The 26314-nt window shown below is 48.1% G+C and overlaps 1 protein-coding gene across 1 annotated transcript in view; it reads right to left on the bottom strand.

The window, feature by feature from the left end:
- LOC129380402 (synaptic vesicular amine transporter-like) overlaps positions 1 to 26314 on the bottom strand; it is a 1298997-nt gene that overhangs the window by 740958 nt on the left and 531725 nt on the right. Inside the window, exons 9-10 of the mRNA XM_072286030.1 lie at positions 8584 to 8650; positions 8429 to 8524 (exon numbers count right to left, since the gene is read on the bottom strand). Of these exons, the coding sequence (XP_072142131.1) occupies positions 8429 to 8524; positions 8584 to 8650 (163 nt within the window). The remainder of the gene's footprint in view (positions 1 to 8428; positions 8525 to 8583; positions 8651 to 26314) is intronic.

Consider the following 26314-nt stretch of genomic DNA (forward strand, 5'->3'; position numbering starts at 1 on the left):
TGAGGAGTAAACTTCCTGTGATGACACCACCATACCAGCATTCGGTCAAGTGTTAGTAAGCAGAAGTCTCAAGTCCCGCAAAAGTTTTGTTATTTCAAGAAACGTGCATGTGGCACTGTTTGGCAAGAACAATACAGCAGATCTTAAGAGAGGCGTGTTAAAATTCAGCAGCGTTGCCGGCCAGAATGTGCAGCAAATGCCCCGAGCGTGATACAAATGCGTACAAAATTTCAGCTATTTCAACCTTACGCAGTTGTACCGATTGCTGTCGCACTCGCAGTTGCACAATGAAAACGCAAGCGACGCTCAAGCAAGGCTATTTCGGACAGTGTGTGTCGGGAAGTTATTCTTATTATTACTCATTTTCTTATTATTCGCCACTGTTTAGCAAAGACGCAACGATAACTGTCGCGGACCCATTCTGTGGGCTACATGGAAGGAGTTAGCGGTTCTAACGTTTCGTATTCAGAATTTATTTTCAACGGATCTCAGCGCTGGGCAGAAATATAGGACATAGTAAGCTCGGAAGTTTGCCGAAAACCAGTATGATGCGACCAAACGTGGCACAACGGATGGTCAACCGCCGATTGATGTTACCATCGCAGCAAACCATGGGTACGTACAATGCCAGTCATTAGATTGCGCGCAGACACGACAATTTAGTCGAAGATTGCAAGCCGTCGTGTTTGCATAGTGGCTGTGGTGTTAGGCTGATAAGCACGATGTCTCGGGACCAGCCACGGTGGCCGCATTTCGATGGGGGCGGATTGCAAAAACAGCCCGGTACGTAGATTTCAGTGCACGTTATAGAACCCCAGGTGGTCCAAATTTCCAGAGTCCCCCACTACAGCGTCTCTCATTATCAGATCGTGGTTTTGGCACGTAAAACCCCACAATTCAATTTAATTCGAAAAGATTGCAGGGCTGATAATAGAAAAACACGGACTTAATGAACTGTCACTTACCTCTTGATAGGCGTAAGACGTACAGGCGCCGCGGAAATGGAGCTCTAAAGCGCACGACGAGAAGGTTCACCTGGAACTGACGAACGTTCACGCTGGAACTGATGAGCACATGACACAACCACCACGTTCAGAGAAAACGCGCGAACTTAGCATGTGCGAGCCAGTGTTGCCAGGTCGGACCAGGCGACTTAGTCGAAAGCTAGAGAAATAATGAATCCTTACCAACTGAATTCTTACCAGCATAATGAATCCTTACGAACTAGCTCAGCTTTCTGTCGTTCTAAGAAATTGTAGCCAAACACAAAAAAGGGGGGATAAAGGAACCACGGTTTTTGAGGCGCTCTGCCTTCTAGATTTTCAATATATGCTGCCTGGGCTCTACTGCGGTCGCTACTGCTCCCACAGAAACATATTTGATGTTATTGGCAAGGTACATCGCCGTAAGACGCGAGTAAGCTACGATTCTCCACGACTGAGTTCGCCCGCTGCTTCACTTTACCGTGCCGGCAGCCAGCGTCCGAGCATAAACAAACTCGACCCCACTCCGCAATGCCTGCATGTCTAGGGAACAAACGCATACAACACGCGCTAAGAAACATCCTCCGTGTTGCCTAGGCAGAGTCATATATTCAAGGAGCCAAAGCCCCCAAATACGAGTACGGATAGCATTTAGAGAGCTTTCCTGAAACGACAGCTTCGGTTGTCAGCTTACCGAAAGGATCCTCAATGACCACTGCCTCTATTGGCAAGCACAAGCTCTGTTCTTCCACCACCTAGCGGATAAATGCACATTGGCCTGAGTAGTCGGATGATGACACATACGATGGATGGACAACATGCATTGTTGCCGCTGAGTGGCGCAGTGCTCTCTCTGCACGGTTTCCACTTTACTACGAGGTCATACATGTAAGGCTGCAACAACTTTATGTTTTCTTCGCAGTCATTGACATACGACACGGATCCTTTGTGCACTTCCCGCTATGTGACCAGGCTCCTTGCATTTGAAGCAAATGAGCGGCTTCAAGGGTTCTTTGCGTTTTGTGCGTTGGTCACTTTTTCACTCGGTTCACTGTAGCTCTTTCTTTCATTTTTATCTGAAGGGACGTTTTTTTACTCCCTCTCAACTTGAGGGCTCGAAGGGTGCTTCACATAACGCACTTGTTTAGGAATTGTAGGCCCTGTGCCTAAGCTGTCGGTGCGATGCGTACCCCTCGACGACTTCGGCCGCTTTCGTCGCAGAAGGTACGTCGCCCTGGTGCTGTAACCAATTTCTTTCCTGCTCTGCGAGACATCTGTAAAACTGCTCTCGCAGAATCCTCTCCACTAAAGCGCCCCTGTCACTGTAGGACTCAGCTCCTTTTAACCATTCGGTTAAGTTTACTCTTGCATAGAAACTCGAGATAGCTCTCTTCCTTCGACTTCTGCGCTAAGTCTGTACTTTCTCACAAGGCAAGCCTTCACCTTCTCGTAGTCCTCCGCGTCCTCCTTGCTGAGCCGCGCAACAACCTCTGCTGCCTCGCAGGGCAGAACCATCAGTAGCATCTGAGACAATGTGTCTCGATCAAACGACAGCTTCCCACACGTTCGTTCAAAAGTTTCAAGATACAGAGCCATATCCCTTGATACCACATATGGCTGCATGTGCCTAGACATTTTGAACTCTGCGCCCTTGTACCACTTGCTGGGGACAAGGTACCACTTGCTGGGGATAATTGCCCGACCTATTACTCAACAGAAGTTTGAACTTGCGCAGCTCAATCTCGCCTTGCAGCCGTTTTGCCTCATGCTCCTGTCTCATTTCTCCCCTTCTTGCTCTTGCGGCTGTCTTTCTTCCTCCCATTCCCGCTCTTGTTGCTGTATTTCTTCCTTTCCCGCTCTTGCTGCTGTCTGAGCGGCTGTTCCTTTTTTTTTCGTTCGATGAGGCTCCATGCTTCACTGAGCTCCTCATCATCGGTCCCCAAATCAATGATTAGGTGATTGATCATGGGTTTTCGTGCCAGACCCTTCCATCCCCAATTCCTCACACAACAGCAACAGGTCTGGCTTCTGTAGCTCTGCAAGTCCATGATCCTTTCGAGTGCCGGCTACATCCAAAACAACAATCCGAGATTACCTAACCTCTAAGTTTTCAGCAAAGTTATCTACCACTTCTAAAATCTAACCCTCTTTTAGAACCTGGCTCGCATCAATGCAAAAGCCAAGCACCCACCCACACGTGATCGGTGTCTCGAGACAGCTGCTCTTTCGCTGGCCGACCGTTGTTGCCGCTTGTAGCTTCAGATATCACCACTGATCACCAGTTGTTGCGGCGCTAGGCTATGTCTCGAACCCGACTCCATAAGGTATCGTGGCGTAGCCTTCGTGTTGAAGAAATCAGAATCTCGGAAGTGAGGAAATCGATAACCAACAGGTTTACTGGCACTTGACAAAACTTATTTACATCGTTGAATAGGAAAAAAAAATAGCAAAAGATCAGGTGTTTAGCAACGAGTGCTTGGATGAGCCGCCTTTCCATGGCCCAGAGCAGTTTGCTTTCTCTCCGGACCGTAATTATAACAGCTCTGTTCCAGCCCTGCGCCTTGGCGGGGTTGAAACACACCAAGACGACAGCCAATCAAGAAGAACAAATACTGCCGCTGGCGGAAAATCGGACTGGGGACCCCCACCAACTTCCAGCGGGTGCAAAGGCGGAGAGAGGCACTGGGAGAGATCTTTTACCCCCGACCGGTCTTTGCTGCTTCTCAGTATAGGCACCAGTTCGTGGGGGCTTTCTTCCGGGAAACGTGCACGAGCCCTTCGCGTCATCTCGCCGGAGTGGCAATTCTTTCTTTCCTTTGTGGAAGGGGAGCTCGTTACGGGAAGCAGCGCCCTGCATCGCGTAAGAATCCTCCGATTACCTTCCAGCGTGGTTCTCGCATTGCAGTCTTGCGCGTGACCAACAACATGTTGTCTACTGCAGTCATAATAGTGGCTAAAGTAAATGAATAGTTTGGAGCCCGTCCTCGAGTTTATCTAGCTGAGTAAAGAAATTTTTATTATTCATGCTTCTGTATGCTCTATACAAACAAATATCTTGCAATTAAACGTTCTCTACAAACGTAACTGATGCAGAAAATGAGCGGTCGACATGACCGCACCCAGCCTTTTTTTGATATTGTCATCAGTGGTATGGCCCCGTGAGCATATTTCTTGCCCCAAATCTGCTTTGAATATTATTCACGTTGTTTTTTCTAGTACTTTAATCTTTTAATGTCAACATAGCAATGCGCAAGCCTGCCGCCGAAGGCTTGCTTGGTCGCAGTAGCGATGCATGACGCACCGATCGGGTTTCCTACAAGAATTACTAGAGGGAACTCTGGCGCTCCAATCATTCAGATAGAAAAAAATGGCTGTGGCTTAGCTAAGGTTAAGCCCAGGTGCGAAGCATACTAGCCTTTATTTTAGTTGTTGAACCACTGTTTAGCCTGGTGAACTGCTGTTGCTTGGCTATATTTGGTTCGGCTAGTAGAAGAAACAACTCATGCGTTACTCTACTTCGCCTTCAAGAGTGGAACGCGACAGCGTTCCCGTCGACCCGCCAAGGGGTGTAAGACAATGGGCTACGGCGCAGCGACTACGCGCCCCGCATTGGACGCGGTGAGCGTCGAGCAACGCAGCGTTCGGCGCGGCAACGAAATGTGCGCCTGAGCAAGCGACGCACGCCTGAGCCTTAGAAACAGCTAGTTTCTAAGGCAACACCGCATTTACTAGAGGCGCTTTTGTACCGCTTCGAAGCATCGTACTGGTGGCTCAGTGGTAGCGTCTCCGTCTCACACTCCGGAGACCCTGGTTCGATTCCCACCCAGCCCATCTTGCAAGAGTTGCCGCGACGCCGTGAGCGACGGCGCGAGTTGGAGCCCCGTTTCTCCTCTGTCGTGACGTCACGGTGTCACGTGGTATTGAAGGCGACACCGCCGCGCCTGAGGAGCTGGGTTGAGCTCTCGTAATATGCTTCGCATAAAAACTATGGCGTTTTACGTGCCAAAAACACTTTCTGATTATGAGGCACGCCGTAGTGGAGGACTCCGGAAATTTCGACCGCCTGGGGTTCTTTACCGTGCACCTAAATCTAAGTACACGGGTGTTTTCGCATTTCGCCCCCAACGAAATGGGGCCGCCGTGCCCTGGATTGGGTCCCGCCACCTCGTGCTCAGCAGCCTAACACCATAGCCACTGAGCAACCGCGGCGGGTAATCGTTCAGCTACCATGGGAATGATGGTAATACGTGGATTTGCCTGATGTTCTTGCATGTGGTTTCACACGTTACAGTGGCTTCGTTTATTTCGCTTTATGTGTCTTGATTGTTGTAAATTTCAGAGCAATCTAATCTATACTTTTCCAAGGGCAGAAGACGCTGCGAACACGCACAAACGCTACTAATTGATACGGTTCAGCTTGTCGAGGTGGCCAAATCCAAACGCGCCAAGCGTCTGAAGGAACTGGCTCGCCCGCAATAAATTCATAAGGGCGCTTTATGTCCCTTGTTGATGCAAGCGTCCGTGACATAATGATTTCAATATAGGACTTTGGACCTAGAGGTCCTGTGTTGGAATACTGCCGTCCGACAATTTTATTATTGTTTATTTAATTATTTATTACGCAGCTAGTACAGTGTTGAAAATGGCGAGTTTACAAAGTCACGAAGACGTCTGAAGGCAGAAGGACGAAGTTTAGGCAAAGCCACGTACTTCCCATAATTCCATGCGGGTACAACGGCTCAAATTGCAGCTCCCGTAGACACTAGCGCCCACAGCTCCCTCTAGTAATTATTGTATGAAACTCTGTGCAAGGTGCAGACTTCGAGCGTCACTGGCTGGAAGAAATGGCGCCGAGGCAAGGAAGACAACGAAGGTGAATTGCATAGCAGCTTTTCATCGGGCCGTGCTGATGGTGCCATCGTGATCAAATCGAGGGTGCTGATATGACGTCACAGTCGCATTTGTTTTGCATCCACTTCGCTTTCAGAAATAGGTAATTCTATAAATGTAGTTTCATTCGTTCTTGTCCCGTGGATTTAAATATGGGCATAAAGAAACTTTATATCCTATATCTGTCTGGTGTAAGGAGAATTAATGCTCGCTCAGGCGCGCGAGCACGCACAAACGCTACGCACAGACACCAAGCATGTTCGTTCACATCCAAACTTACACGCGCCTACGCATGCACACATGCACAAAAATGTACGCGTGCACGCATAGGGAAATGCACGCATACACAAACGCGCGTATGCTCGCAGACGCACTGTTGCGCACGCAGTCAAGTGAGCACGCTCAAGACACGCATATACACTCTCTCTCCCGACCTGCTCCTTTCAAAAACTTTCAGACTGCGTGACACTCACTGTGCCATTACCGTTCCAACGCTAGCTGTCATAAATCACTTGACGGTTTCAATTTGGCGCTTCTTCATGCGCCCCTCTGTCGGGAAGGTGCAATACGATTCGCTTCTGTCGTGTGACTGCACCGCCCATCTCTGAACAAAACGCTGCTTTAACGCAGCGCCAATGTTCTAAGTGCCATAAATGCATATGTTGTTTGAAGGGACTACCCTCTCGTCGCAGTAAATTGAAACTTGTTGATACTCGGTCGATATTTTGAAATATAAGTGACTAAACTTTTGCCCATTCAGTTATGCTTGTGCGTTGCCGTGAAGTGGCGCAGAATAGCGAAGGGGAAATACGTACGTGAACAAGGCAGCCAAACGACAGGTACAGGCGTTAAGGTCAGTGAGAACCAGGTGATTCAAATTCATGACGCCGAAGAAATCAAGTTATTCTTCGCGTCTACCTTGACATTAATTTTATTATTTTGCTATTCGGACATCGGCGCTGCAGAATGACGTTCAAATCATGCTCCACGATAAACGCCACTGCATAAAGTGTTGACACTTCCTTGGAACTTGGAGGCGGAGTAGTTACCGACCATATTTACCAGGCTAACTCCGCTTGTATCAACATTACCACCACCTTGGGTACTATACTTTCAAGTCACGTGCATTAAGTACTGAAGCAGTTTGCTTCGTAGGAGGGTTCACTAGCGGCCCCTCACAAGCAAGAAGAGGTGGCGCTTAAACAAGCTAAATAAACCTAAAGCCAGCTGCAGAATATGGTAACTGGCTCACCAACTACACACGCAAATAAACAATCCACAGTTCTGATGCCCGGCACGCCACAGCACGGACACCTCATACCCACGGAAGTTCAATTGCGAAACAATCAGTCGAATTTTCACAGTCATTCAAATGTAGCAAATAATATTTGCAAAAAATATTATGAATGCTTTATACGCGATTTTTTTATATGGTCATTACTGTTACTACTTTCATCGAATACACGAGGGCGAATCAGAAAGTATGTGCCCCTATCTTTAATTATAGTCAAAAGGTACATAAATGTCATTACAAATATACGCACTACGTAGCTTATACTGCTTTTCCACATAGTCCCCACACCGGTCCAGTCATTTGTCCCATCGCCGCACTAAATTTGACATGCCCCTGTGCGATGTTCCCAGTCAGCGACGCACCAAGACTTCATGGCTATTTTCCAGTTCACAACACCACCACCTAACACTTCTCAAAGCGAGACACCTTTCCTCATGCTGCATTTCCCTGTGGATTTCTATGGGCGTCCGTCCCTTTCTCCGTAGAAAACGAATCACTCTTCGTTGCTCGTACCCCGTAGACGTGTGAAGCACAACCGCCATCTTCACCATTTGACAACAGCATCGTGCCGCGGAGCTACCGGCAGATAAGGCCAGGCCCTCAAATAAATGTCCACCTTTGGAATGGATATGTTCACTTGGCACTTACGGGCATAATTTGGCAAAAAAAAAATATAGTAGCAAAGAATTTCTGATTCGCCCTCGTACCACTCGTTTTGTAAGTAGTTCCGAGGCAATTGCTTAATACTTTTCTAGATGGTCCCAGGGATTTCTTAAAGGACGCCTGATAAGGCCCCACTGTAATTTCAATTATACAGTAGACGTTGTAGGGTAATCCTGCAAGGAGCGATTTACAGCAAGAATTTCTTAGAAGTATCCAACATGATACACTCCTCACATTTATTGAATGTTCTTTTCTAGCGTACGCAAGCGACGTACGAGCACAGCTCTTGTCAAGAGTGCCCATTTTCTTACGTTCTATTCCTGCGAAGCCGTGCATTTGCAGATACGCTCTGTTTTCGGCAGAGTTCGCGCTGCTGTAAGCTACTTATGCGCTGCAGGCTCAGTTTGTGTGAATCCCTTGCCAGCTTTGAGTTAAGAGTGCGCGAACGTTTGTTTGAATTTTTCAATGGTTTTAAAGCGTACATTCAAGAAATATTTCGCAGACGTGATCGTCACAAGGTGAGGGGCCGTGCATGTACTTGCTAAGTACAGAATGATATCCGGAAGCACTTGCATTGGCTGCCGTGCGAGGCACTCACCAAGCTGCCAGCGTGACGGACGCAGTGTTTTCCTGAGCCAGCTAGGCAGGCAGGCCTCGAGCACAGCGACGGTCACAGCACTCAGGCCGACAGTTCCTGCATTGCGGCACAGTGCTGCGGCATAATCGTCGCTAGGGAAGCCCCTCCGTGCCTACCTGACGCCAGCAGCACGTATGGGTCCCGCAGCAGGGCAAGCAGCAGGCCTGGCCGACCATGCGTCATCTGACGGAGTCGCACGCAGGGAAAAAAACACAAGAAAATCATGGAGCATTATTCAACCGGTAGACACAAAACAGCGCAATCTCAGCCACTAGGGACATTGTTCGAAACATGGAGCTTGGCCATTTTTATTTCATTAAAAGACTACCCTCTGACTTAAGGATGAGATAACATTCTGCAAATAACCAGCACTTGTTCATTTTAGCAGAAAGAGCCCCATGTAGGCGGCCCTCAACAGCGGAGTTAACCGTGACCGAAGATACCCGCTCACAGAAGGCGCCTGCCTCAAAAACCGCATATTGTCACGGCTAAAGGCTAGCAACCGAAGAAAACGAATTGAAGGTCGCGAGCATCGACCACGCTCCTTTTGAAAGAAGACGAAGTTGGCACGTCGGCTCTTGCGGTCTGTGAGTACAGAGCTGGTTTTTGTTTCTATCATCCAGGTCATGCGTCGAGACATTGGTGGAGGTGTTGGATTTCAATACCTGATGCTCGGGACTCCTCTGCGGAACGGCACTTTCATTCCGAACCCAGAACGAGTTCCGGCCGTGGATACTCCTGTGCACCGCTACAGTCGACGACACCGAGGTCTTAGCCCCGAGGTAATTCCCATGGAACTCCCCTAGCCAAGCATTCATCCGTCTCAAGATACGGCAACGGCATGCGCTTCACAGGCAGCTGTTGATCACCCTCGGATTCCCGAGACCATGCACGGTGATTCTTTTGAGGACGTCGAGGATTGGCTCGAACAGTATGAGAGAGTCGCCAAGGCGAATCATTGGATCTCGGAACAGAAACTCTTCCACGTGTACTTCTCCCTGGCGGACAGCACTCGTACATGGTACGGGAACCGGGAAGGCACACTGTCTTCCTGGGATGAATTTAGGCAGGAGCTTTTGGATACCTTCGTTAACAACGATTGTCGCGATTCGGCTCTGCAACTCATCGAATTGCGTATACAAAACCGAATGATAGAGTCGCCATGTTTGCGAAGGAAATAACCCGCCTCTTTCGCCAAGCTGACACCGCGATGCCTGAAACAAAGAAAATCTGACATTTCATGCGAGGCGTGAAGGAGCAACTGCTCACCGGTCTTCTTCGCAACCCGCCGACAACTGTACGACCTGCGAAGCAACGCCTCGATCGGTGCCTCTGCACTGACCGCCGGCAGTGAGTGTTCCCTGCGTGAGCTCATCCGCGAGCTCGTTCGGTAGGAGCTTCGCAAGCTTGTGGTGACTCCGCAAGAACCTGCGGTGGCCTCTGTCGTAGAGGTTGTATGGCAGGAAATCAGGCAAGCGTTTTTTTTTTTGCCCGAATCGCTCCCAGACCAGCGGTCTATAACCTACTCGCCCGCTGTCCGTCATGCAGCGTCAGCACCGCACAGCTCGCGGTCCCTGCCTCGTCCTGACAACGAGTCGTTAACCCCTCCGTAACAACCGCCGCTGTCGCCGACCCCGTAGCTTAATGCGCCCGTGGAAATGCCGTCCTACCACCCTGCGCCGACTACTCCAACTTGGTCGCAAAGGCCGCCCATCAGTCGACCACTTGTTCGCAAGACGGACGTGTGGCGCTCCGTCGACGGACGTCCATTTTGCTTGCATTGCGGGAAAGTGGGCTATATTTACCGTTTTGCTCGTATGGTGACCCTGGATACCAGAGTTTTGCAACCACATTCCCTCGCGCCCGCTGGGACAACCCACGCGCCACCAGCGTATCCACGCCAGCACAGCCACTCGCTCCACCGTACCGTCGACCCCGACATCCGTCACCTGCACGGCGAATTTCACCGCACCGTCGCAGTTACGCCTATATATTCCAGAGCAGGTCCCCTAGTCCTCATTGGGGAAACTAAAAGCAGCGACCTCTGCGGGAAAGGTTCGCGCCCGTCGAGATGCTACAACACCCTCAACGCCATCAGTATAGCCGGGCCATACGACGTCGCCCACTCAAACGGAAACTGTTAGGGCCGATCTCGTCGTTTACATAGACGGACGGCCAGTGACAAATCTGCGACTGGCGCAGATTTCTCTATCATAAGTAAAAAACTCGCCTATTGCTTTAAGAAAGTCAAGACTCCGTGGACGGGCCCCATATAAGAACTGCAAGGAGGCCAGTTGATGGCGCTCACAGGCGAAGTTATAGCCGCTGGAATTATTACCGGTGCCTGGGCCTTCGTCGCTGCTTTTGTTGTTTTGCCGAAGTGCTGCAAAGACCTGATCTTGGCAATGGAATTTCTGCGTGAATACGCTGCCATTATAAACATTCCGGACAGGTCCGTCAAGTTTACCATGGGTCCAGGTTCAGTTGTACTCTGTACAGAGCGGCGACGTCGACCTTTACGCGTCGCCGATGACGACGTGACATTTCCGCTGCGCTCATGCTCCCGGCTGTCGGTGACATGCGACATACCGAGCGCCTCCAACGCTGTCGCCGAACAAATTCCGGCGCTGATATTCAGCCATGGCATATCAATTTCAAGAGGCGTCGTCAGCATACACTATGGACGCACACAAGTTCTCGTAACAAACTTTAGCCATGAGCGCCGGCATCTTACAAGAGGTATGACATTCTCGTACGTCGAAGAGTTCAGACAGGTCACAGACTGCTTGACTGTAGAGCAAGGTGATTCCACCAGTCTGCCTCCAGATCTTACTATCAATGTTGGCCCAAGCTTGCTGCCTGCGCCCTAAGGGAACGCGAAGCCATAGAAAGTCGGGTAAACAGAATGCTGAAGACGATGTTATTCAGCCGTCGAAGAGTTCTAGGGCGTCGCCAGTAGTGTTAGTCAAAAATAAGAAAAGGATGGCAGCTTGCGTTTCTGCGTTGATTACCGCAAGCTCAATCAGATCACGCAGAGCGACGTTTCTCCACTACCTCGTATAGACGATTCCCTCGATAGACTGTGACATGCACGTTATTTCTCTTCGATGGATTTAAGGAGCGGGTACTCGCAAGTACAAGTTGAAGAGAGAGACCGAGAAATCACTGCATTCCTGACACCTGACGGCCTCTATGAAATTAAGGTACTTCCCTTCGGCTTGTGCTCCGCGACGGCAACATTTCAGTGGTCCAAGTTGCAAACGTGTTTGGTACACTTGCACGATGTTATTGTATTTTCTGCAACTTTTGACGAGCACCGGAGGCGACTGCAGGCAGTTTTTCAAGCCCTCTGATCTGCCGGTCTCACGCTGAAGCCGGAAAAATGTCATTTTGGCTTTGAAAAGCTTCTCTTCCTCAGTCATATGGTAAGCAATGAAGGTGTATGGGCTGGTCTCGACAAAATTGCTGCCGTTGAGAATTTTCCAGCGCCATTTGACAAAAAGGCAGTTAGTCAATTTTTAGGACTCTACGCCTATTACCGACGCTTCATTCGGAACTTTTCACGAATTGTGTCACCGTTGACGCGCCTCACCGGGGAACGCGTCGCATTCGTATGGGGCCAATAACAGCAACAAGTGTTCAACGATCTGCGGAACGCCTGCAGAAGCCCCCAGTCATGGGACACTTTGAGGAAGACGCCCTGATAGCGGTTCACACCGACGCCAGCAATGTCGGCTTAGGAACAGTAGTCGCACAGTGACAAAACAGCGCTGAACGAGTAATAGCTTATGCAAGCAGAACCCGTTCGCGTGCGGAAGAGAATTATTCCACCACGGAAAAAGAGTGCCTTGCGGTGGTGTGGGCCGTTATGAAACTTCGCCTGTACTTCTACGGCCGCTCCATTAATGTCGGCAGTGACCACCACTCCCTATGTTGGCTATGGACCGGCTGATGCACCCTTCGCCGAAATACTCGACCTTGGCTGGGTAATAGTAGCCGATGTCTGCGTTCACCGCCAGCGCACGGCCAACTGTGTTAGCAACTTTAAAACTAATGCACTCGAAAATGCTCACCCTTCTCTCCTAAAACCTTGCCACAGCCACTTCCTCGTTAAAGAAAACATCGCTAAATCACACTGCACGCGGGCTTCCCAGCTTGTTCTTCACTCAGCCATACAAGACCGCTGTGACATCGCAGACATGTTATTCGAGGTGACTGAGGATGACAACGAACCTTCTGTTTCCCTGGAGGACAGGAAGTTTTTGACAATTATGGACACTGAGTCCTAGAAGAATGAGTCGGGCAAGTGGGCGGCGCCCCTCCCTTTTCGTTCTCCGAGACAGCGGTTTCCTAACAAGAGACTAGCTCCCGTTCGCCTCGCCACCTTGAAACGCACGCTCGAGAAGAAACCAGAAGCAATGGAGCATTTCGTGGCATTCACGGAAAAATGATCAAAAAAGGCCACGCGGAAGAAGCTCCACCCCTTAAAGTGGGAGAAGGATGCTGGTTCCTTCCCATCTTTGGCGTGTGCCATCCACAGAATACACGTGAAGCTGGAGTTGTTTTTGATTCTAGTGCACAGTACGAGAACACCACTTTGAACAGCGTTCTGCTCACTGGACCAGACTTGACGAATAGTCTGTTAGGTGTGCTCATCCGTTTCAGGAAGGACCTCGTTGCAAAGACAGCGGATATTCAACAGATGCCCTACTGCTTCAGCGTGCACGAAGACCACAAAAACTACCTGCGTTTTCTCTAGTTCCGTAAAACCGACATTCACAATGACATTGTGGAGTACACCGGATGACGGTGCACGCTTTTGGTAACAGTCCTTCGCCAGCTGTTGCAAAGTGTGTGCTTCAGAGGCTAGCACGAGAAGGGGACGAACTCGGCACGGATGCCAGACAGTTTGTGGAAAGAGATTTTTATGTTGACGACGGATTGAAGTCTTTGCCCACGGAGCAAGAAACTGTTGGCCTACTTAAGCGCACACAACGCATTTTTGGAGCGTCGAACCCTAGCCTGCACAAAATCACCTCTAACAGCACTGCAGTGATGGAGGCAATCCCAAGGGACGACCGTGCAAAGGACATGAAGGACCTTGACCCGGGCGCCGACGCACCCCCCATCCAACGCAGTCTGGGAATCCATGTCTTCTCAAAAAATCCACTCTTTTCCACTCTTTTCAAAATCCACTCTTTTCAAAAAACAGCAATAGACAAACTAAAATTTACAGGATACAATGACCACGTCGTATTGACATAATCAGCCAGGTAGGGGGCAGGCTTCGTCACAATAAAATTCATATAGAACCATCAATGGCTCCACTCTTGACAGCCACTCGGAAGTATCGGCACCGGGCTTCAATGTCTCAACAAACCGATGGACAGTTTCACGGAAATAAATTCGCGTAGGTCGTGCGTCAGGATCGCAGTAGTATCCTGCCATTCGAAAGTGCCAAATACTGTGGAAGCCCATTAACATTAATAAATCAAACGGAACTCCATCCTCGTAGTAATGGGTAGATACCGTATTCCATGAGAGTCTTTATCGTTCCTTGTAGTGCGTCCCCCCAAAAATACCCCTCCCCAACAATGAAGAAAAACGTGATCTATTGCTTCTGTTTCTTTGCAGATAAGGCAGGGAGATCCCCATGGTAGAAATAAGCCCTTTTCCTGTAAAAAGATTTTTACTGGCAACGTTCCAGTGTGTAACTTCAAGAAAGGTTTTAACCACTGGCGCAACTTGCATTTTCTTTACTCTCTTTAACACATCCCTATCAGGGCCTCCACTGTACAAGGTTCTGTACAAGGGTTCCGGCACAGCAACGTCACACAAATCGTCGTAAAACTTTTTCTTTTTGACAGTAGATAAATATTCATTTGAAAACATTGTTGCAAGGAATCGTACACTTGCGACAATTTCTCTAAAATATGCAAAAATACCTCCCGTGCGTGTTTCGGTTGAAACAACAAAGTCTGGCAACGCACGCCCGAGCCTTACTTGGCATGTGGTGCGCAAAAAAAAAGATCGCTGACGTCGCGAAGGAAAAAAAACCTGTTAACAATCGCAAGAACAGGTGTCCCATGCCCAATCCACCATTCTTGACTCCTCTGAACAAAATCGTTCGGCTGCACCTTTCCCATTGCGCAGCCCACACGAAAATGCAGCTTCTGTACATTGAGTCTTGCACAAGGTAACACGTGCATTACAAACCATAGCCTACATATAAAGAACAGATTGCACACGGTGGCTCTACCAAAAATCGATAAGTTCGTTGCTTTCCACCTTTCCGCCTTTCCACGTGTATCATCCGTCTGCGCTGTCCAATATGTCTCGCTATCACGATAGCATTCTACAGGTACTCCCAAGTACTTCGTTGGGGTCGTCACCCAGGACACGTTTGCAATGCGGTCGGGCGTTGATTGCCATTCTGCGTGCCTGAGCCCCAGTGACTTGGCTAAGTTCACTCTGCTCCCTGAGACTTGGCAGAAATCCTCTGCACATACAATAGCCCCAGGTGCACCTTCCCGGCTTGTTGAAAAAACCGCCACATCATCCGCATATGCCAGCAGCTTGACTTATGCTGCTTGCAACCGAAAGCCAGGAATCTTTTTTCACGATGTTTAAGCACATCGCCTCTATGTAAAGGCAAAACAAAACATGAATAAGGGGGCAACCCTGGTGCAGCAAACGCTGCACGCTAATGGCGGCCCCCAAACTCTAGTTAACGATCAAAGTCGTCGTGCAGTTTCAACACGCCAGGGTGACACCCTCGCGAATAACAGAGCCAACATTTACATGGTGTAGTATGCAAAGCAAAATTTCATGCACGACACAGTCGAACACTTTTTCAAGGTCTAGTTGCAAGATGGCCATGCGGCTATCTAATATCACAGCACTCCAGCACGCATCTTGCTGTGTGAATATTAGTCGTAATAGCTCGTCCCTTTATCCCGCACGTTTGATGCGGTCCAACGGTTTCCTGAATTACTGATTGTAATCTTCGCGCTAAAACCTTCACATACATTTTCTAATCCACATTTGTGAGTGCACTTGGCCGGTACGCTGTTACTTGTCGTATCTTCTCTGCTTTGTCAGTTCTGGGGATTAAGACAGTGCGTGATTTTGCATAAGACGGTGGCAATTCATTAATTTCGTAAGCTTCATTAAGCATGACAGTCAATACTGGTGCCATTCCGCGGTTAAAAGCTTTGTAAAACGCTGCGCTTAACCCATCCGGTTCTGGTGATTTACCAGGGTTTAAATTGGCTATCGCCGTTTCTTCCTCTGATTCGTTTATTGGCAGCTCTAACCTATCCTTCTGCTCATCGTCGAGTCGCGGCAGTGCCCTCAGAAACCTATCCTTAAACGTGTTCGTGTCGGCAACATGTAAAGCGAACAACTCCTGAAAGTACTGAAAAAACGCACGCTAATATGTTCGTCATCATCCGATAAGACACCTCCCCATTCTATGTTGTCTAGGACAGGCAAAACCAGGACAAACAAATGCACCCCAGCGCCATGGCAGTTGAACCAGCGTCTCTTCCTGCGTGACCCAGCTTTTACCCAGCGTTCTCACTGGTGGCCTAGTGAGTCCCAGCGAGCGCCAGCGTACGCAGTGCGATCCAGTGCCAAAAAATTGGCAGTGGCTTAGCTCTGCTATGCCAGGATATACGTAGCGAAAGCTAAGGCATAGCACGGTTAGCCTTGGTTAATCTTGATTGCAAGCCCAGGTTAGTCTGGTTGTCTAGCTATGTTGCGGCGCTTAGCCAGTCGTTCGGAGCGCTCTTGGTCTGTTTCCTGGGCGATTCGTTTCCTCTTCATCTCGTTCCGGTGTCGATTCCAGGCATCCTCCTGCTTATCAGAATTGTTGCCGTCCATACTGCCGCCTCAACTGTGGTTGCTGCTCAGGCGAGCTCTCCTTGTCAATCCGCCGACATGTTATCAGGCATGCGACGCAGCTGGTGAAACGGGCGCAGGCGAACGCAACGACGAGGAGCACGGTAGGACGAGGAACGCAGTGTGACGTCATGTGCCTCATCGGAGCATGGCCATGGCGAAATCGCAAGTTTGCGGCCAGCAAATATTTCACTTTAAAAAACGCGCTGGTTTCACACTGGAAGGTACTCGAAGACGGTGGTTTTTGCAATAGGGAAGGGTGGCGATTTCCAAAGGGTGGCCCTTTCTACTCGTTCCGCACGATGCCGCTACTTCCCAAAGCTTTGTGCCACTTTCTGCGCTTGTCGCTGTATGATAGGGTGTTCTGATGGGCGGCATCAAAAGCTGATCAGCACCTCGATGACGATTGAGATCACCATCCTCGTGCTTAGCCGCAGTCACCACGGTGTTCTAGGTAGTATGCAGTAGTATGTAGTAGTCTAGGTAGTATGTTCTAGCTGCAAGCGAAAAGTAGACGATTGTCAGTGCACAGCATTCTTAGGGTGCCACCGTGCGTAGTGGTCGCGCAATCCATTGCCTGGCCCTTTATGCTCGTTCCGCACGGTGACGCTACGCGTAAAAGCTGCGTGCAGCTTTCTACGCTTGTTGTTGTATGATGCGGTGGTCTGAAGGGCATCATCAAAAGCTGATCAGGAACTCGATGGCAGCTGTATCGCCATGCTCGCCCGTAGCCGCCGTGACCACGGTCTATTCCAGGCAGTTTGCAATGCGCAGGAGGCAGAAGTGCACAGCGAAAAGCAGAGGATTTTCAGCCGACTAAATTCTTTCCGTACCTCCGTGCCCGATATTCGCGTACTCCAGAGGGTTGCACTTTATGCTGGTTCTGCACAGATTCGCTACTTGCAAAAGCTACGTGCCGTTTTCTGCGCCTGTTGTCGTTGTATAATGCGGTGGTCTCATTCGTGGTATTGAAATGTTATCAGGAGCTCGATGGCAGTTGAGATCGCCCTGCACGTGTGTATCCGCACTGCCCACGGTGTTCCAGGCAGTATGCAGTGCGCAGGAGGCAGAACTGTACAGCAAGTAGCAGAGGATTGTCAGCGAAGTGCATTCTTGCGGTGCCACCGTGCCAAGTGGCCGTACATTCAAAAGGGTGGTCCTTTATGCTCAATGCGCATGGCGCCGCTGCTTGCAAAACGGCATGCCGCTTCCTGCGTTCGTTCCCGTTGTATCATGCGGTGGTCTGAGGGGTGACATAAACAGGCGATGAGCAGCTTGTTGGCAGTTGAGATCCCCATGTTCGGGCGTTGCCACAATGGCCTCCAGGGAGTATGCAATAGGAGGTGGGTGAACTCCTCAAGAAAAAGCACAGGATTGTAAGCGAACTGGATTGGATTCTTGTGGTGCCACCATGCCCAGTGGTCGCGCATTCCAAATGGGTGGGACTTTATACTCGTTCCGCACGGTGCCACTGCTTGCAATATGCCTCCCGCTTTCTTCATTTGTTCTCATTCTATGATGCGGTGGTCTGGTGGGTGACATTAAAAGGCGATCTGCATCTCGATGGCAGTTGAGATTGTATGTTCGTGCGTAACCGCACTGACCATGGTGTTTTCCAGGTAGTATGCAGTGTGCAGGAGGACGAACTGCGCAGCAAAAAGCAGATTGTCAGCCAACTGCACTCTTGCAGTGCCACTGTGCCGAGTGGTCGCGCATTCCAAATGGTGGGACTCTGTGCTAGCTTTGCACGGATTCGCTACTTGCAAAATCTGCGTGCCGCTTTCTATGCTTGTTGTCGTTGTATGATGCGGCGGTCGCATTCGTTGCACTAAAACGGTATCAGCAGCTCGATGGCAGTTGAGATCGCCATGCTCGTGCTTAGCCGCATTGACTATGGTGCCTTCGGCGACAGCACATATACTTGTGTTTATGACACGTCACATCGGCGCTCATCTCTTCTTGTGCTGGCACTATAGACAGGAAGAAATGGTTTATTTAAGGACACCGATGCGAAAGCTGAAATATAGAGTGATTTATCCTTCTTAGACTTCTTCATTCCTGAGCCTAGACGCGCTGATAGCGTGCAGACGGACTCGGCGGATACGCTAGGCCTAAGCGTCGGTGGGGATTGATCTCGGCGCGGGTAGCTGCCGTAAGCTCCAATGTGTGTATTTGAGCCTCAGAACTTTTTTTAGTACAATAGAGAAAGTGGAAGCGCACGACTCACCTGAGCGTTGTTATCGGTGCGATAATATCCAGCAGCCGTAGTCTTCGAACTCGGGGTCTGTTCGAGCGCGTCTGAACGACTTCTAGATTTCATGTCCACTCAAGAAGTCTGCGACAACGGCGGCAACTCACAGTCATATGTTACGCACGAACTACTACAAAACGCGGCACCTCCGCATTTGCGTGGTTTCGTTCAAGAAATTAGCTATCCACCCAGTCAAAGGGAAAAATGAAAAAAAACGAAAGTTATCTTCAGTGTCAAATGTGCATGAATAAACAGGGCTGCTCATGCAGCTTCATTCCAAGCTCCAACACGAAATAGAGTTTTAAGATTTAAGATATAGCGTTATTTAGGACAAGAGACTAGTAACGTATCAAGCGATGAAATTGTATAAAGCACTTCATATTCAGCAGCGCTTGTCCTTGCGTACTGGAACCAGCGCGACACAAACACAACCAGCACAAACAAGCTCGCCCCAGCGTCATGGCAGTTGAACCAGCGTCTCTTCCAGCGTGACGCAGCTTTTACCCAGCGTTCTCACTGGTGGCCCAGTGAGTCCCAGCGAGCGCCAGCGTACCCCGTGCGAATTAGTGCCAAAACATCGACAGTTGCTTAGCTCGGCTATGCCAGGATATACGTAGCGAAAGCTAAGGCATATCATGGTTAGCCTTGGTTAATCTCGATTCCAAGTCCAGGTTAGTCTGGTTGTCTAGCTATGTTGCGGCGTTTAGCCAGTCGTTCGGCGCGCCGTTGGTCTGTTTTCTGGGTGATTCGTTTCCTCTTCCTTTCGTTCGGATGAAAAGTCCAGGCATCCTCCTCCTTATCAGAATGGTCGCCGTCCATACTGCCGCCTCGACAGTGGTTGCGGCACACGCAAACTCTCATTTTTGAATCCTCCGATATGTTATCACGCGTGCGACGCAGCTGGTGAAGCGGGCGCAGGGGAACGCAATGACGAGGAGCACGGTCTGACGAGGTACGCAGTGTGACGTCATGTGCCTCCTCGGAGCATGGCCACGGCAATATCGCAAGTTCGCAGCCAGTAAAGCTTTCGCTTAAATAAACGCGCTGGTTTCACACTAGAGGGCACTAGAAGACGATGGTTTTTGCAATAGAGAAGGGTGGCCATTTCCAAAGGGTGGCCATTTCTACTCGTTCCCCACGGTGCCGCTACTTGCCAAAGTTTGTGCCACTTTCTGCGCTTGTCGCTGTATGATAGGGTGGTCTGATGGGCGGCATCAAAAGCTGATCAGCACCTTGATGACGATTGGGATCACCATCCTCGTGCTTAGCCGCAGTCACCACGGTGTTCTAGGTAGTATGCAGTAGTATGTAGTAGTCTAGGTAGTATGTTCTAGCTGCATGCGAAAAGTAGACGATTGTCAGCGCACAGCATTATTAGGATGCCACCGTGCCTAGTGGTCGCGCAGTCCATTAGCTGGCCCTTTATGCTCGTTCTGCACGGAGGCGCTTCGCGTAAAAACTGCGTGCAGCTTTCTGCGCTGGTTGTCATTGTATGATGCGGTGGTCTGATGGGCATTATCAAAAACTGATAAGGAGCTCGTTGGCAGTTCAGATTGCCATGACCACGGTCTATTCCAGGCAGTTTGCTGTGCGCAGGAGGCAGAAGTTTACAGCAAAAGGCAGAGGATTTTCAGCAAACAAGATTCTTTCTGTATCACCGTGCCCAATATTCGCGTATTCCAAATGGTAGCACTTCATACTAGTTCTGCACGGATTCACTACTTGCAAAAGCTACGTGCCGCTTTCGGCGCTTGTTGTCGCTGTATGATGCGGTGGTCTCATTCGTGGCATTAAAATGTGATCAGAAGCTCGATGGCAGTTGAGATCGACATGCTCGTGCGTATCCGCACTGCCCACGGTGTTCCAGACAGTATGCAGTGCGCAGGCGGCAGGAGGCTTTCCAAGGAGGCTGACTTCTTCCTACAATGCCTCCTTTCCGCTAAAAGCTCCTAAAAACACAAAAAACAACAATACTCTGGATATTGCATGAATTATATACCAGAATTAAACACAGGCAGAGACTCTTCCAGAAGTTCTTAGACACAAGATGAGAAGGTGATCTTCAAATTTTTAAGGAAGTGAGGAACAAATTAAGTGCTGTTAATAAAATGCAAAGCGAGAACTGTACATGAAAAAATGTTCTGAATTGTGGGAAATTGTCGCCTTGTATGGAAAGCGATCCGGGACATTATAGGCAAAACAAGTTTGCCAAAACATGTTTTTCATGAAAGTGAGTCCATGAGTGACAACGAGGTCGCAAACTTGTTTAACGAACACTTTATTAATGTGGGTGCTTCCGCAGATGAGCGCGCTAAAATACCTTGTGAACATTTGTGAAAACACACTGTCAAAATACTATATTTATGTCACCCACTGGTTAATATGAGATAACTGATGTCATATTGGCGTTAAAAAACGATTGCGTCGCTGAGGCTGATGATATTGTTACGGGGTTAAAAACAGTGAGACGTATATTTACAGGACATTTACAATAACTGTAGCAGCTGACAAAATAGTAGACAGCGCGCGAACTCCAGAGCGCCGTCTTCTTCCGATCCAGCTGAAAACAACTTCTTCGTCAGCGTGTCACATGACCCCCGGCGGCTGAAGCACCCGCTCGGTGCCGGTTAGGAGGCGGGCGAGTTATACAACTTAAGACGCGTGACGTGGACCACATCCCAGTCGCGACGATCAGCGGAGACATACATGAACAGCATGTTAGTAAGGGTGCGGTTAAGGCGCTCGGTTAGACCGTTCGTTTATGGATGGTAAGCAGTAGCTAGTTTGTGTTTAGTGGAGCACTAGTGCAGAATGCCATTGACAGCTTTAGAAAGAAAGTAGCGGCCTCGGTCGGTGAGGAGCTGTGGAGGGGCGGCGTTGTGAAGGATGGCGTTCTCTAGGAGGAAGTCGGCAACATCGGTTGCACAGCTTGTCGGAAGAGCCCGTGTGATTGCACATCAGGTGGCGTAGTCTGTTGCTACAGCAATCCACTTGTTTCCCGAAGCAGACGTAGGAAAAGGGCATAAAAGATCAACACCTACACGGAAGAATGGTTCTGATGGTACGTAACGTGGTTGAAGGCGACCAGCAGGGAGTGTGGTCGGCTTTTTCCGTTGTTGACAAAGGTCACGCGCAGCAACATAAAGGCAGACGTCACGGTATAGACCAGGCCAAAAGAAGCGCCAACAAACGCAGTCATAAGTCCGTGACACGCCAAGGTGACCCGCAGTCGGTACATTAGTTTGTCGGTCGTACATTAGTACAGTAGTTTGGCAGCAGTGCTCGCAGGATTCACATCAGTAACAAGCATTCCCTGTACGCAGCTCATCACATTGCTGGGATCTTTATCGCCGCGCGCTGCAACGGGTACCACCGACTGGAGCACTGAACGGACAGCCCAAGCGATACAGATCGTGTCGACACGCGGCGCAGTCCTACCAAATCGACACGTGGCTTGGTGCTGCGGAACGGAAGCGCCTGCGCAGAGGACGGCATTCTAGGCCACGGACAGTATATAAGCCGGGATCTTTCTGCTCTGACCACAGTTTGGCAGCAGTGCTCGCAGGATTCACATCAGTAACAAGCATTCTCTGTACGCAGGTGAGGATTCATTCCTTCATCTTAATTATACTGTTGCTAGCACTGCTGCCAAACACCATCGACCCTTTTTTTTGTCTCGTTATTGCTGTTTTGTTGAAAGATGACTAAGGGGCTAGAAGTCTTTCAGCGAGAAATACGGAAGGAACTTCGCGACTTTAAGAAAAGTGTGGACTATTGCAGTTCAGTCTGTGATGACATTAAGCCACTCACGGAAGAGATAAAGTCGTTGCGAAAAGAACTCGCAGAAGCACGGAAAGCTAACGATATTCTCGCGATGGAAACAAAGACATTACGCATGAAAGTTGAAGACTTGGAGGCGTATACCAGAGCAAACAACCTTGAAATCAAGGGTGTGTCTAATCAAGGTGATCCTTCTGAGGTAGTCCAGAAAATTTGTGCTGCAGTTGGGGAACCCATAACTTCCACAGATATTGATATTTGTCACAGAATAGGAACTAAGCACCCCGAGGTGAAGAATATCATTGTACGCTTTGTTCGCCGAGAAAAGCGAAATGCTATTTTCACTAAAGCCAAGAGAGCGCGTCTTTCTGCTAACCAAATTGGCGTCCAGTCCACCGATCCTATATTTGTTAATGAAAACCTAACTCAGCTTGGGAAACAACTCCTGGGTGCTGCTATAGCTAAGAAGCGTGATGTTGGATGGAAGTACGTATGGACAAATAATGGCAAAGTTCTTGCCAGGAAAACAGAATCATCGGAGGTGCTAAGTAATGTGTCACTAAGTACCCAACTGACACTTTTATATGACTCAATCTGCTACGAAATGGCTCTATTTGACAGTTGTCATTACTATGATGCGGACAGTTTTAACAAAGCTGCCGAACATATTGGAAAGCATTTCAGTGCTTTTCATCTAAATGTGCGCGTTATAAAAACAAAATTTCTGATCTCAGCAGGTTCCTTGATTCCTTAGCTATAAAATTTGATGTTGTACTGCTTTCCGAAACATGGCTCACTCCGAATGACACTCCTTCACAGCTAGACTATTACATATACAATGGTGTTACCAGGACTACCAATCGTGGGGGAGGATTAGCCTTGTATGTGAAAGATTGTCTTACGCATGATGTCATTGATGAGCTAACGTTCGTGACCACTAGCCTCGAATGTATTACAATACGATTACCAAATATTGCAGTTACTGCAGTGTATTGGCCACCCACGAGCAGAAAGTCTGAATTTCTTGATACCTTTGAAAGCCTTATATGCAAGTTAAGCTTATTGCACGTGCCTTTTTTTCTGATGGGTGACATAAATGTCAACATGATAAGCGATGACGCAGCCACCGTGCAGGTTGATACTATTCTATCCACATATCATTGTTCGAACACCATTAGGCTGCCCAGCCGAATCACTGATCATAGCGCCACACTGCTGGACGTTCGCATAACAAACGCGCCAACAAATAAGATTGCTTCAGGCCTATTTTCACTCGACCTCAGTGACCACTTACCAGTCTTCGCTCTTTTCTCTACTGCACCTAACAAACCTAACTACACCGACAAAACAACGTATCGAGTCATAAACCAGCTCACACTTGAGAAATTTCGCTCGGAACTATCGCTTACGAACTGGTCTTTCGTATACGCAGAACAGGATTCTGATTGCGCAGATAGCGTTTTCTTTCGCTATCTCAAAACATGTTACGATAGCAATTTTCCCATCGTATCGCACACATTAAACAAAAAGAAAATCCGAAAGCCATGGATCAGCACGAGCCTTCACAAAAGAATCAAAATAAAAAACAAAATGTATCATAAGTTTGTTCAAACACGTGACCTAGCCGCTCTAAAAGAATTCAAAACGTATCGCAATAAACTAAACGTCGACATAAGAAAAGCTAAGAAGATATACTATGAATGCCTATTCGCCAAGATTTATAATGATCCTCGCAAACTATGGAATGCAGTTAATAATCTGGGACAATTTGTGGAAAACAAAACGCGCTTCAACGTCAGAGCCCTCTCCCAACACATGAGCGATGATGCGGCTATTATGGCTTTGAATGAATATTTTGCCCACTCCGGCGACTATTTGCCGCCTTCTGAACAGAGTACGTGGGAAAGAATCTGCCGTAGAGTAAGACAGCCTAACACAATTAGTTTAGCCCCAGTGACACCGTTTGAGGTATTAAGCTCGATACGTATACTACGTAACAATGTCGCAACAGGTTCTGAGGAATTAAGTGCGGCGCCAATGAAGTTTGTTGCGGATCTCATCTCGGAGTCCCTGGCTCATATCATAAATTGTATGTTCGTTTCTGGACTTTTCCCTTCCGATCTCAAGCTTGCGCGTGTATGCCCTGTGCATAAAGGTGGTGCTCTAAATGACATTTCGAATTACAGGCCAATCTCTGTTTTGCCCGTTCTATCGAAGGTGTTTGAATCTGCCATAAATTGCAGACTAAGGAACTTTCTTAGTAAGTATAACATAATAAACAATGCTCAGTACGGATTCCAGAAAGGCAAGTCCACTGAATTAGCCCTATTAAACGTAAAAGAAGAGATACTAAACAATTTCGAAAAAAGGCTGTATACAGTTGGATTGTTTGTTGATTTGAAAAAGGCTTTCGATAGTATAAAACATGATATCCTAGAACAAAAATTATTCGACTACGGAATACGCGGTGTTGCTCTTCAACTTATTAAAAACTACTTATTTGCCAGAAAACAATATGTTAAAGAAGGAAGCTTAACGTCATCAGAAATTGAACCTAAGCAAGGCGTCCCACAAGGTTCGATCTTAGGACCCTTATTATTCATAGTTTATATTAATGATATATGTAATATCCCTTACACATAAAAACTAATTATGTATGCTGATGATACGAATGTCTTTTTTAGTGCTGATTCAATGAAAAGTCTCCAAGTTACTGTAACAAATTATTTAAGGCATTTGGAAGTGTGGCTAAATGAAAACAAACTTGCATTAAACGCACGTAAAACAAAATACGTTATTTTTAGGCCTACGAACAAACCATGTATTCATCTGAAACTCTCATTTCAAGGCACAACATTAGTGCGTTCGCAAGCAAAAATTTCTTGGTGTTTGGTTCGAGGAAAACATGTCGTGGAATACCCATGTGTCCAGGCTTGCTTCTGAATTGGGCAAAACTGTAGGCTGTCTGTACAGGTTATCAAACCTAGTTCCATTATGGCTAAAGAAAGCTGTATATTACGGCTACTTCTACTCTCGCTTGTCTTACTGCGCGCTAGTATGGGCAAAAACGACTGCTCAAAACCTAAACAGACTCGAAGTGTTGCAGAAGAAGGTTCTCAGAATATTTGAAAATTTTTATGGGCACCCTCGCAAACTGCGTACTCATCAGCTGTTCATAAAGCACGATATTACTAGAGCAAGTGATCTTTATACATATAAACTACTACTTTATACAAAAAAGAAGCTTTATGAGCATTCATTTGATAGCTCCCCCCGATACTCTCTCCGTAATCAACCCTTACCAGTTCCTTTTTTCCGTACAAGCTACGGAGAATGTCTTCTTCAATACCAGATACCAGCAATACTGAACAAATTCTTAACTTGTACCAAATTCGAACTACCAGAATATAAATTCAAGAAACATGTGCGAAATATGCTTTTAAACATGTAAGAACCATTCGAACAACATCTTTATTTTTGCTATTTCATATTGATGTATAAAATTTATTTTTTGCCTTTGCACAAGTGCTTATAAGGATTTTGTGACATCTGTATTATATGCAATCATGTTGTGCACTAAAAGTGTTGCGTTGCGTGTATTATATTTCATGCCTATATTTTTGTACAGCGTTTCAGATGATTATTTTTGCAATCTGTCTGCTGCTGTTTAATGGGTCTTTGGGCACTCTCAAGATGTCTGCGACATCTTTTCGCCCAAGAACCTCCGACTCGGTGTTGGAAATAAACTTCACTTCACTTCACTACATCATGAAGCTGGGCGAGAAAAGTCTGACGCGGATGCTCAGGCACAACGAAGAGTCGGGCAGGGCCGTCTGGGAGCATGTTAGAGCGGTACAATGTACCATCTTGGAGTTCAAACATGCGAAGGGAAGGATCGGGCGTCGTTGAAGTGA

This window comes from Dermacentor andersoni, chromosome 1 (assembly GCF_023375885.2).
Source record: "Dermacentor andersoni chromosome 1, qqDerAnde1_hic_scaffold, whole genome shotgun sequence".
NCBI lineage: Eukaryota > Metazoa > Arthropoda > Arachnida > Ixodida > Ixodidae > Dermacentor > Dermacentor andersoni.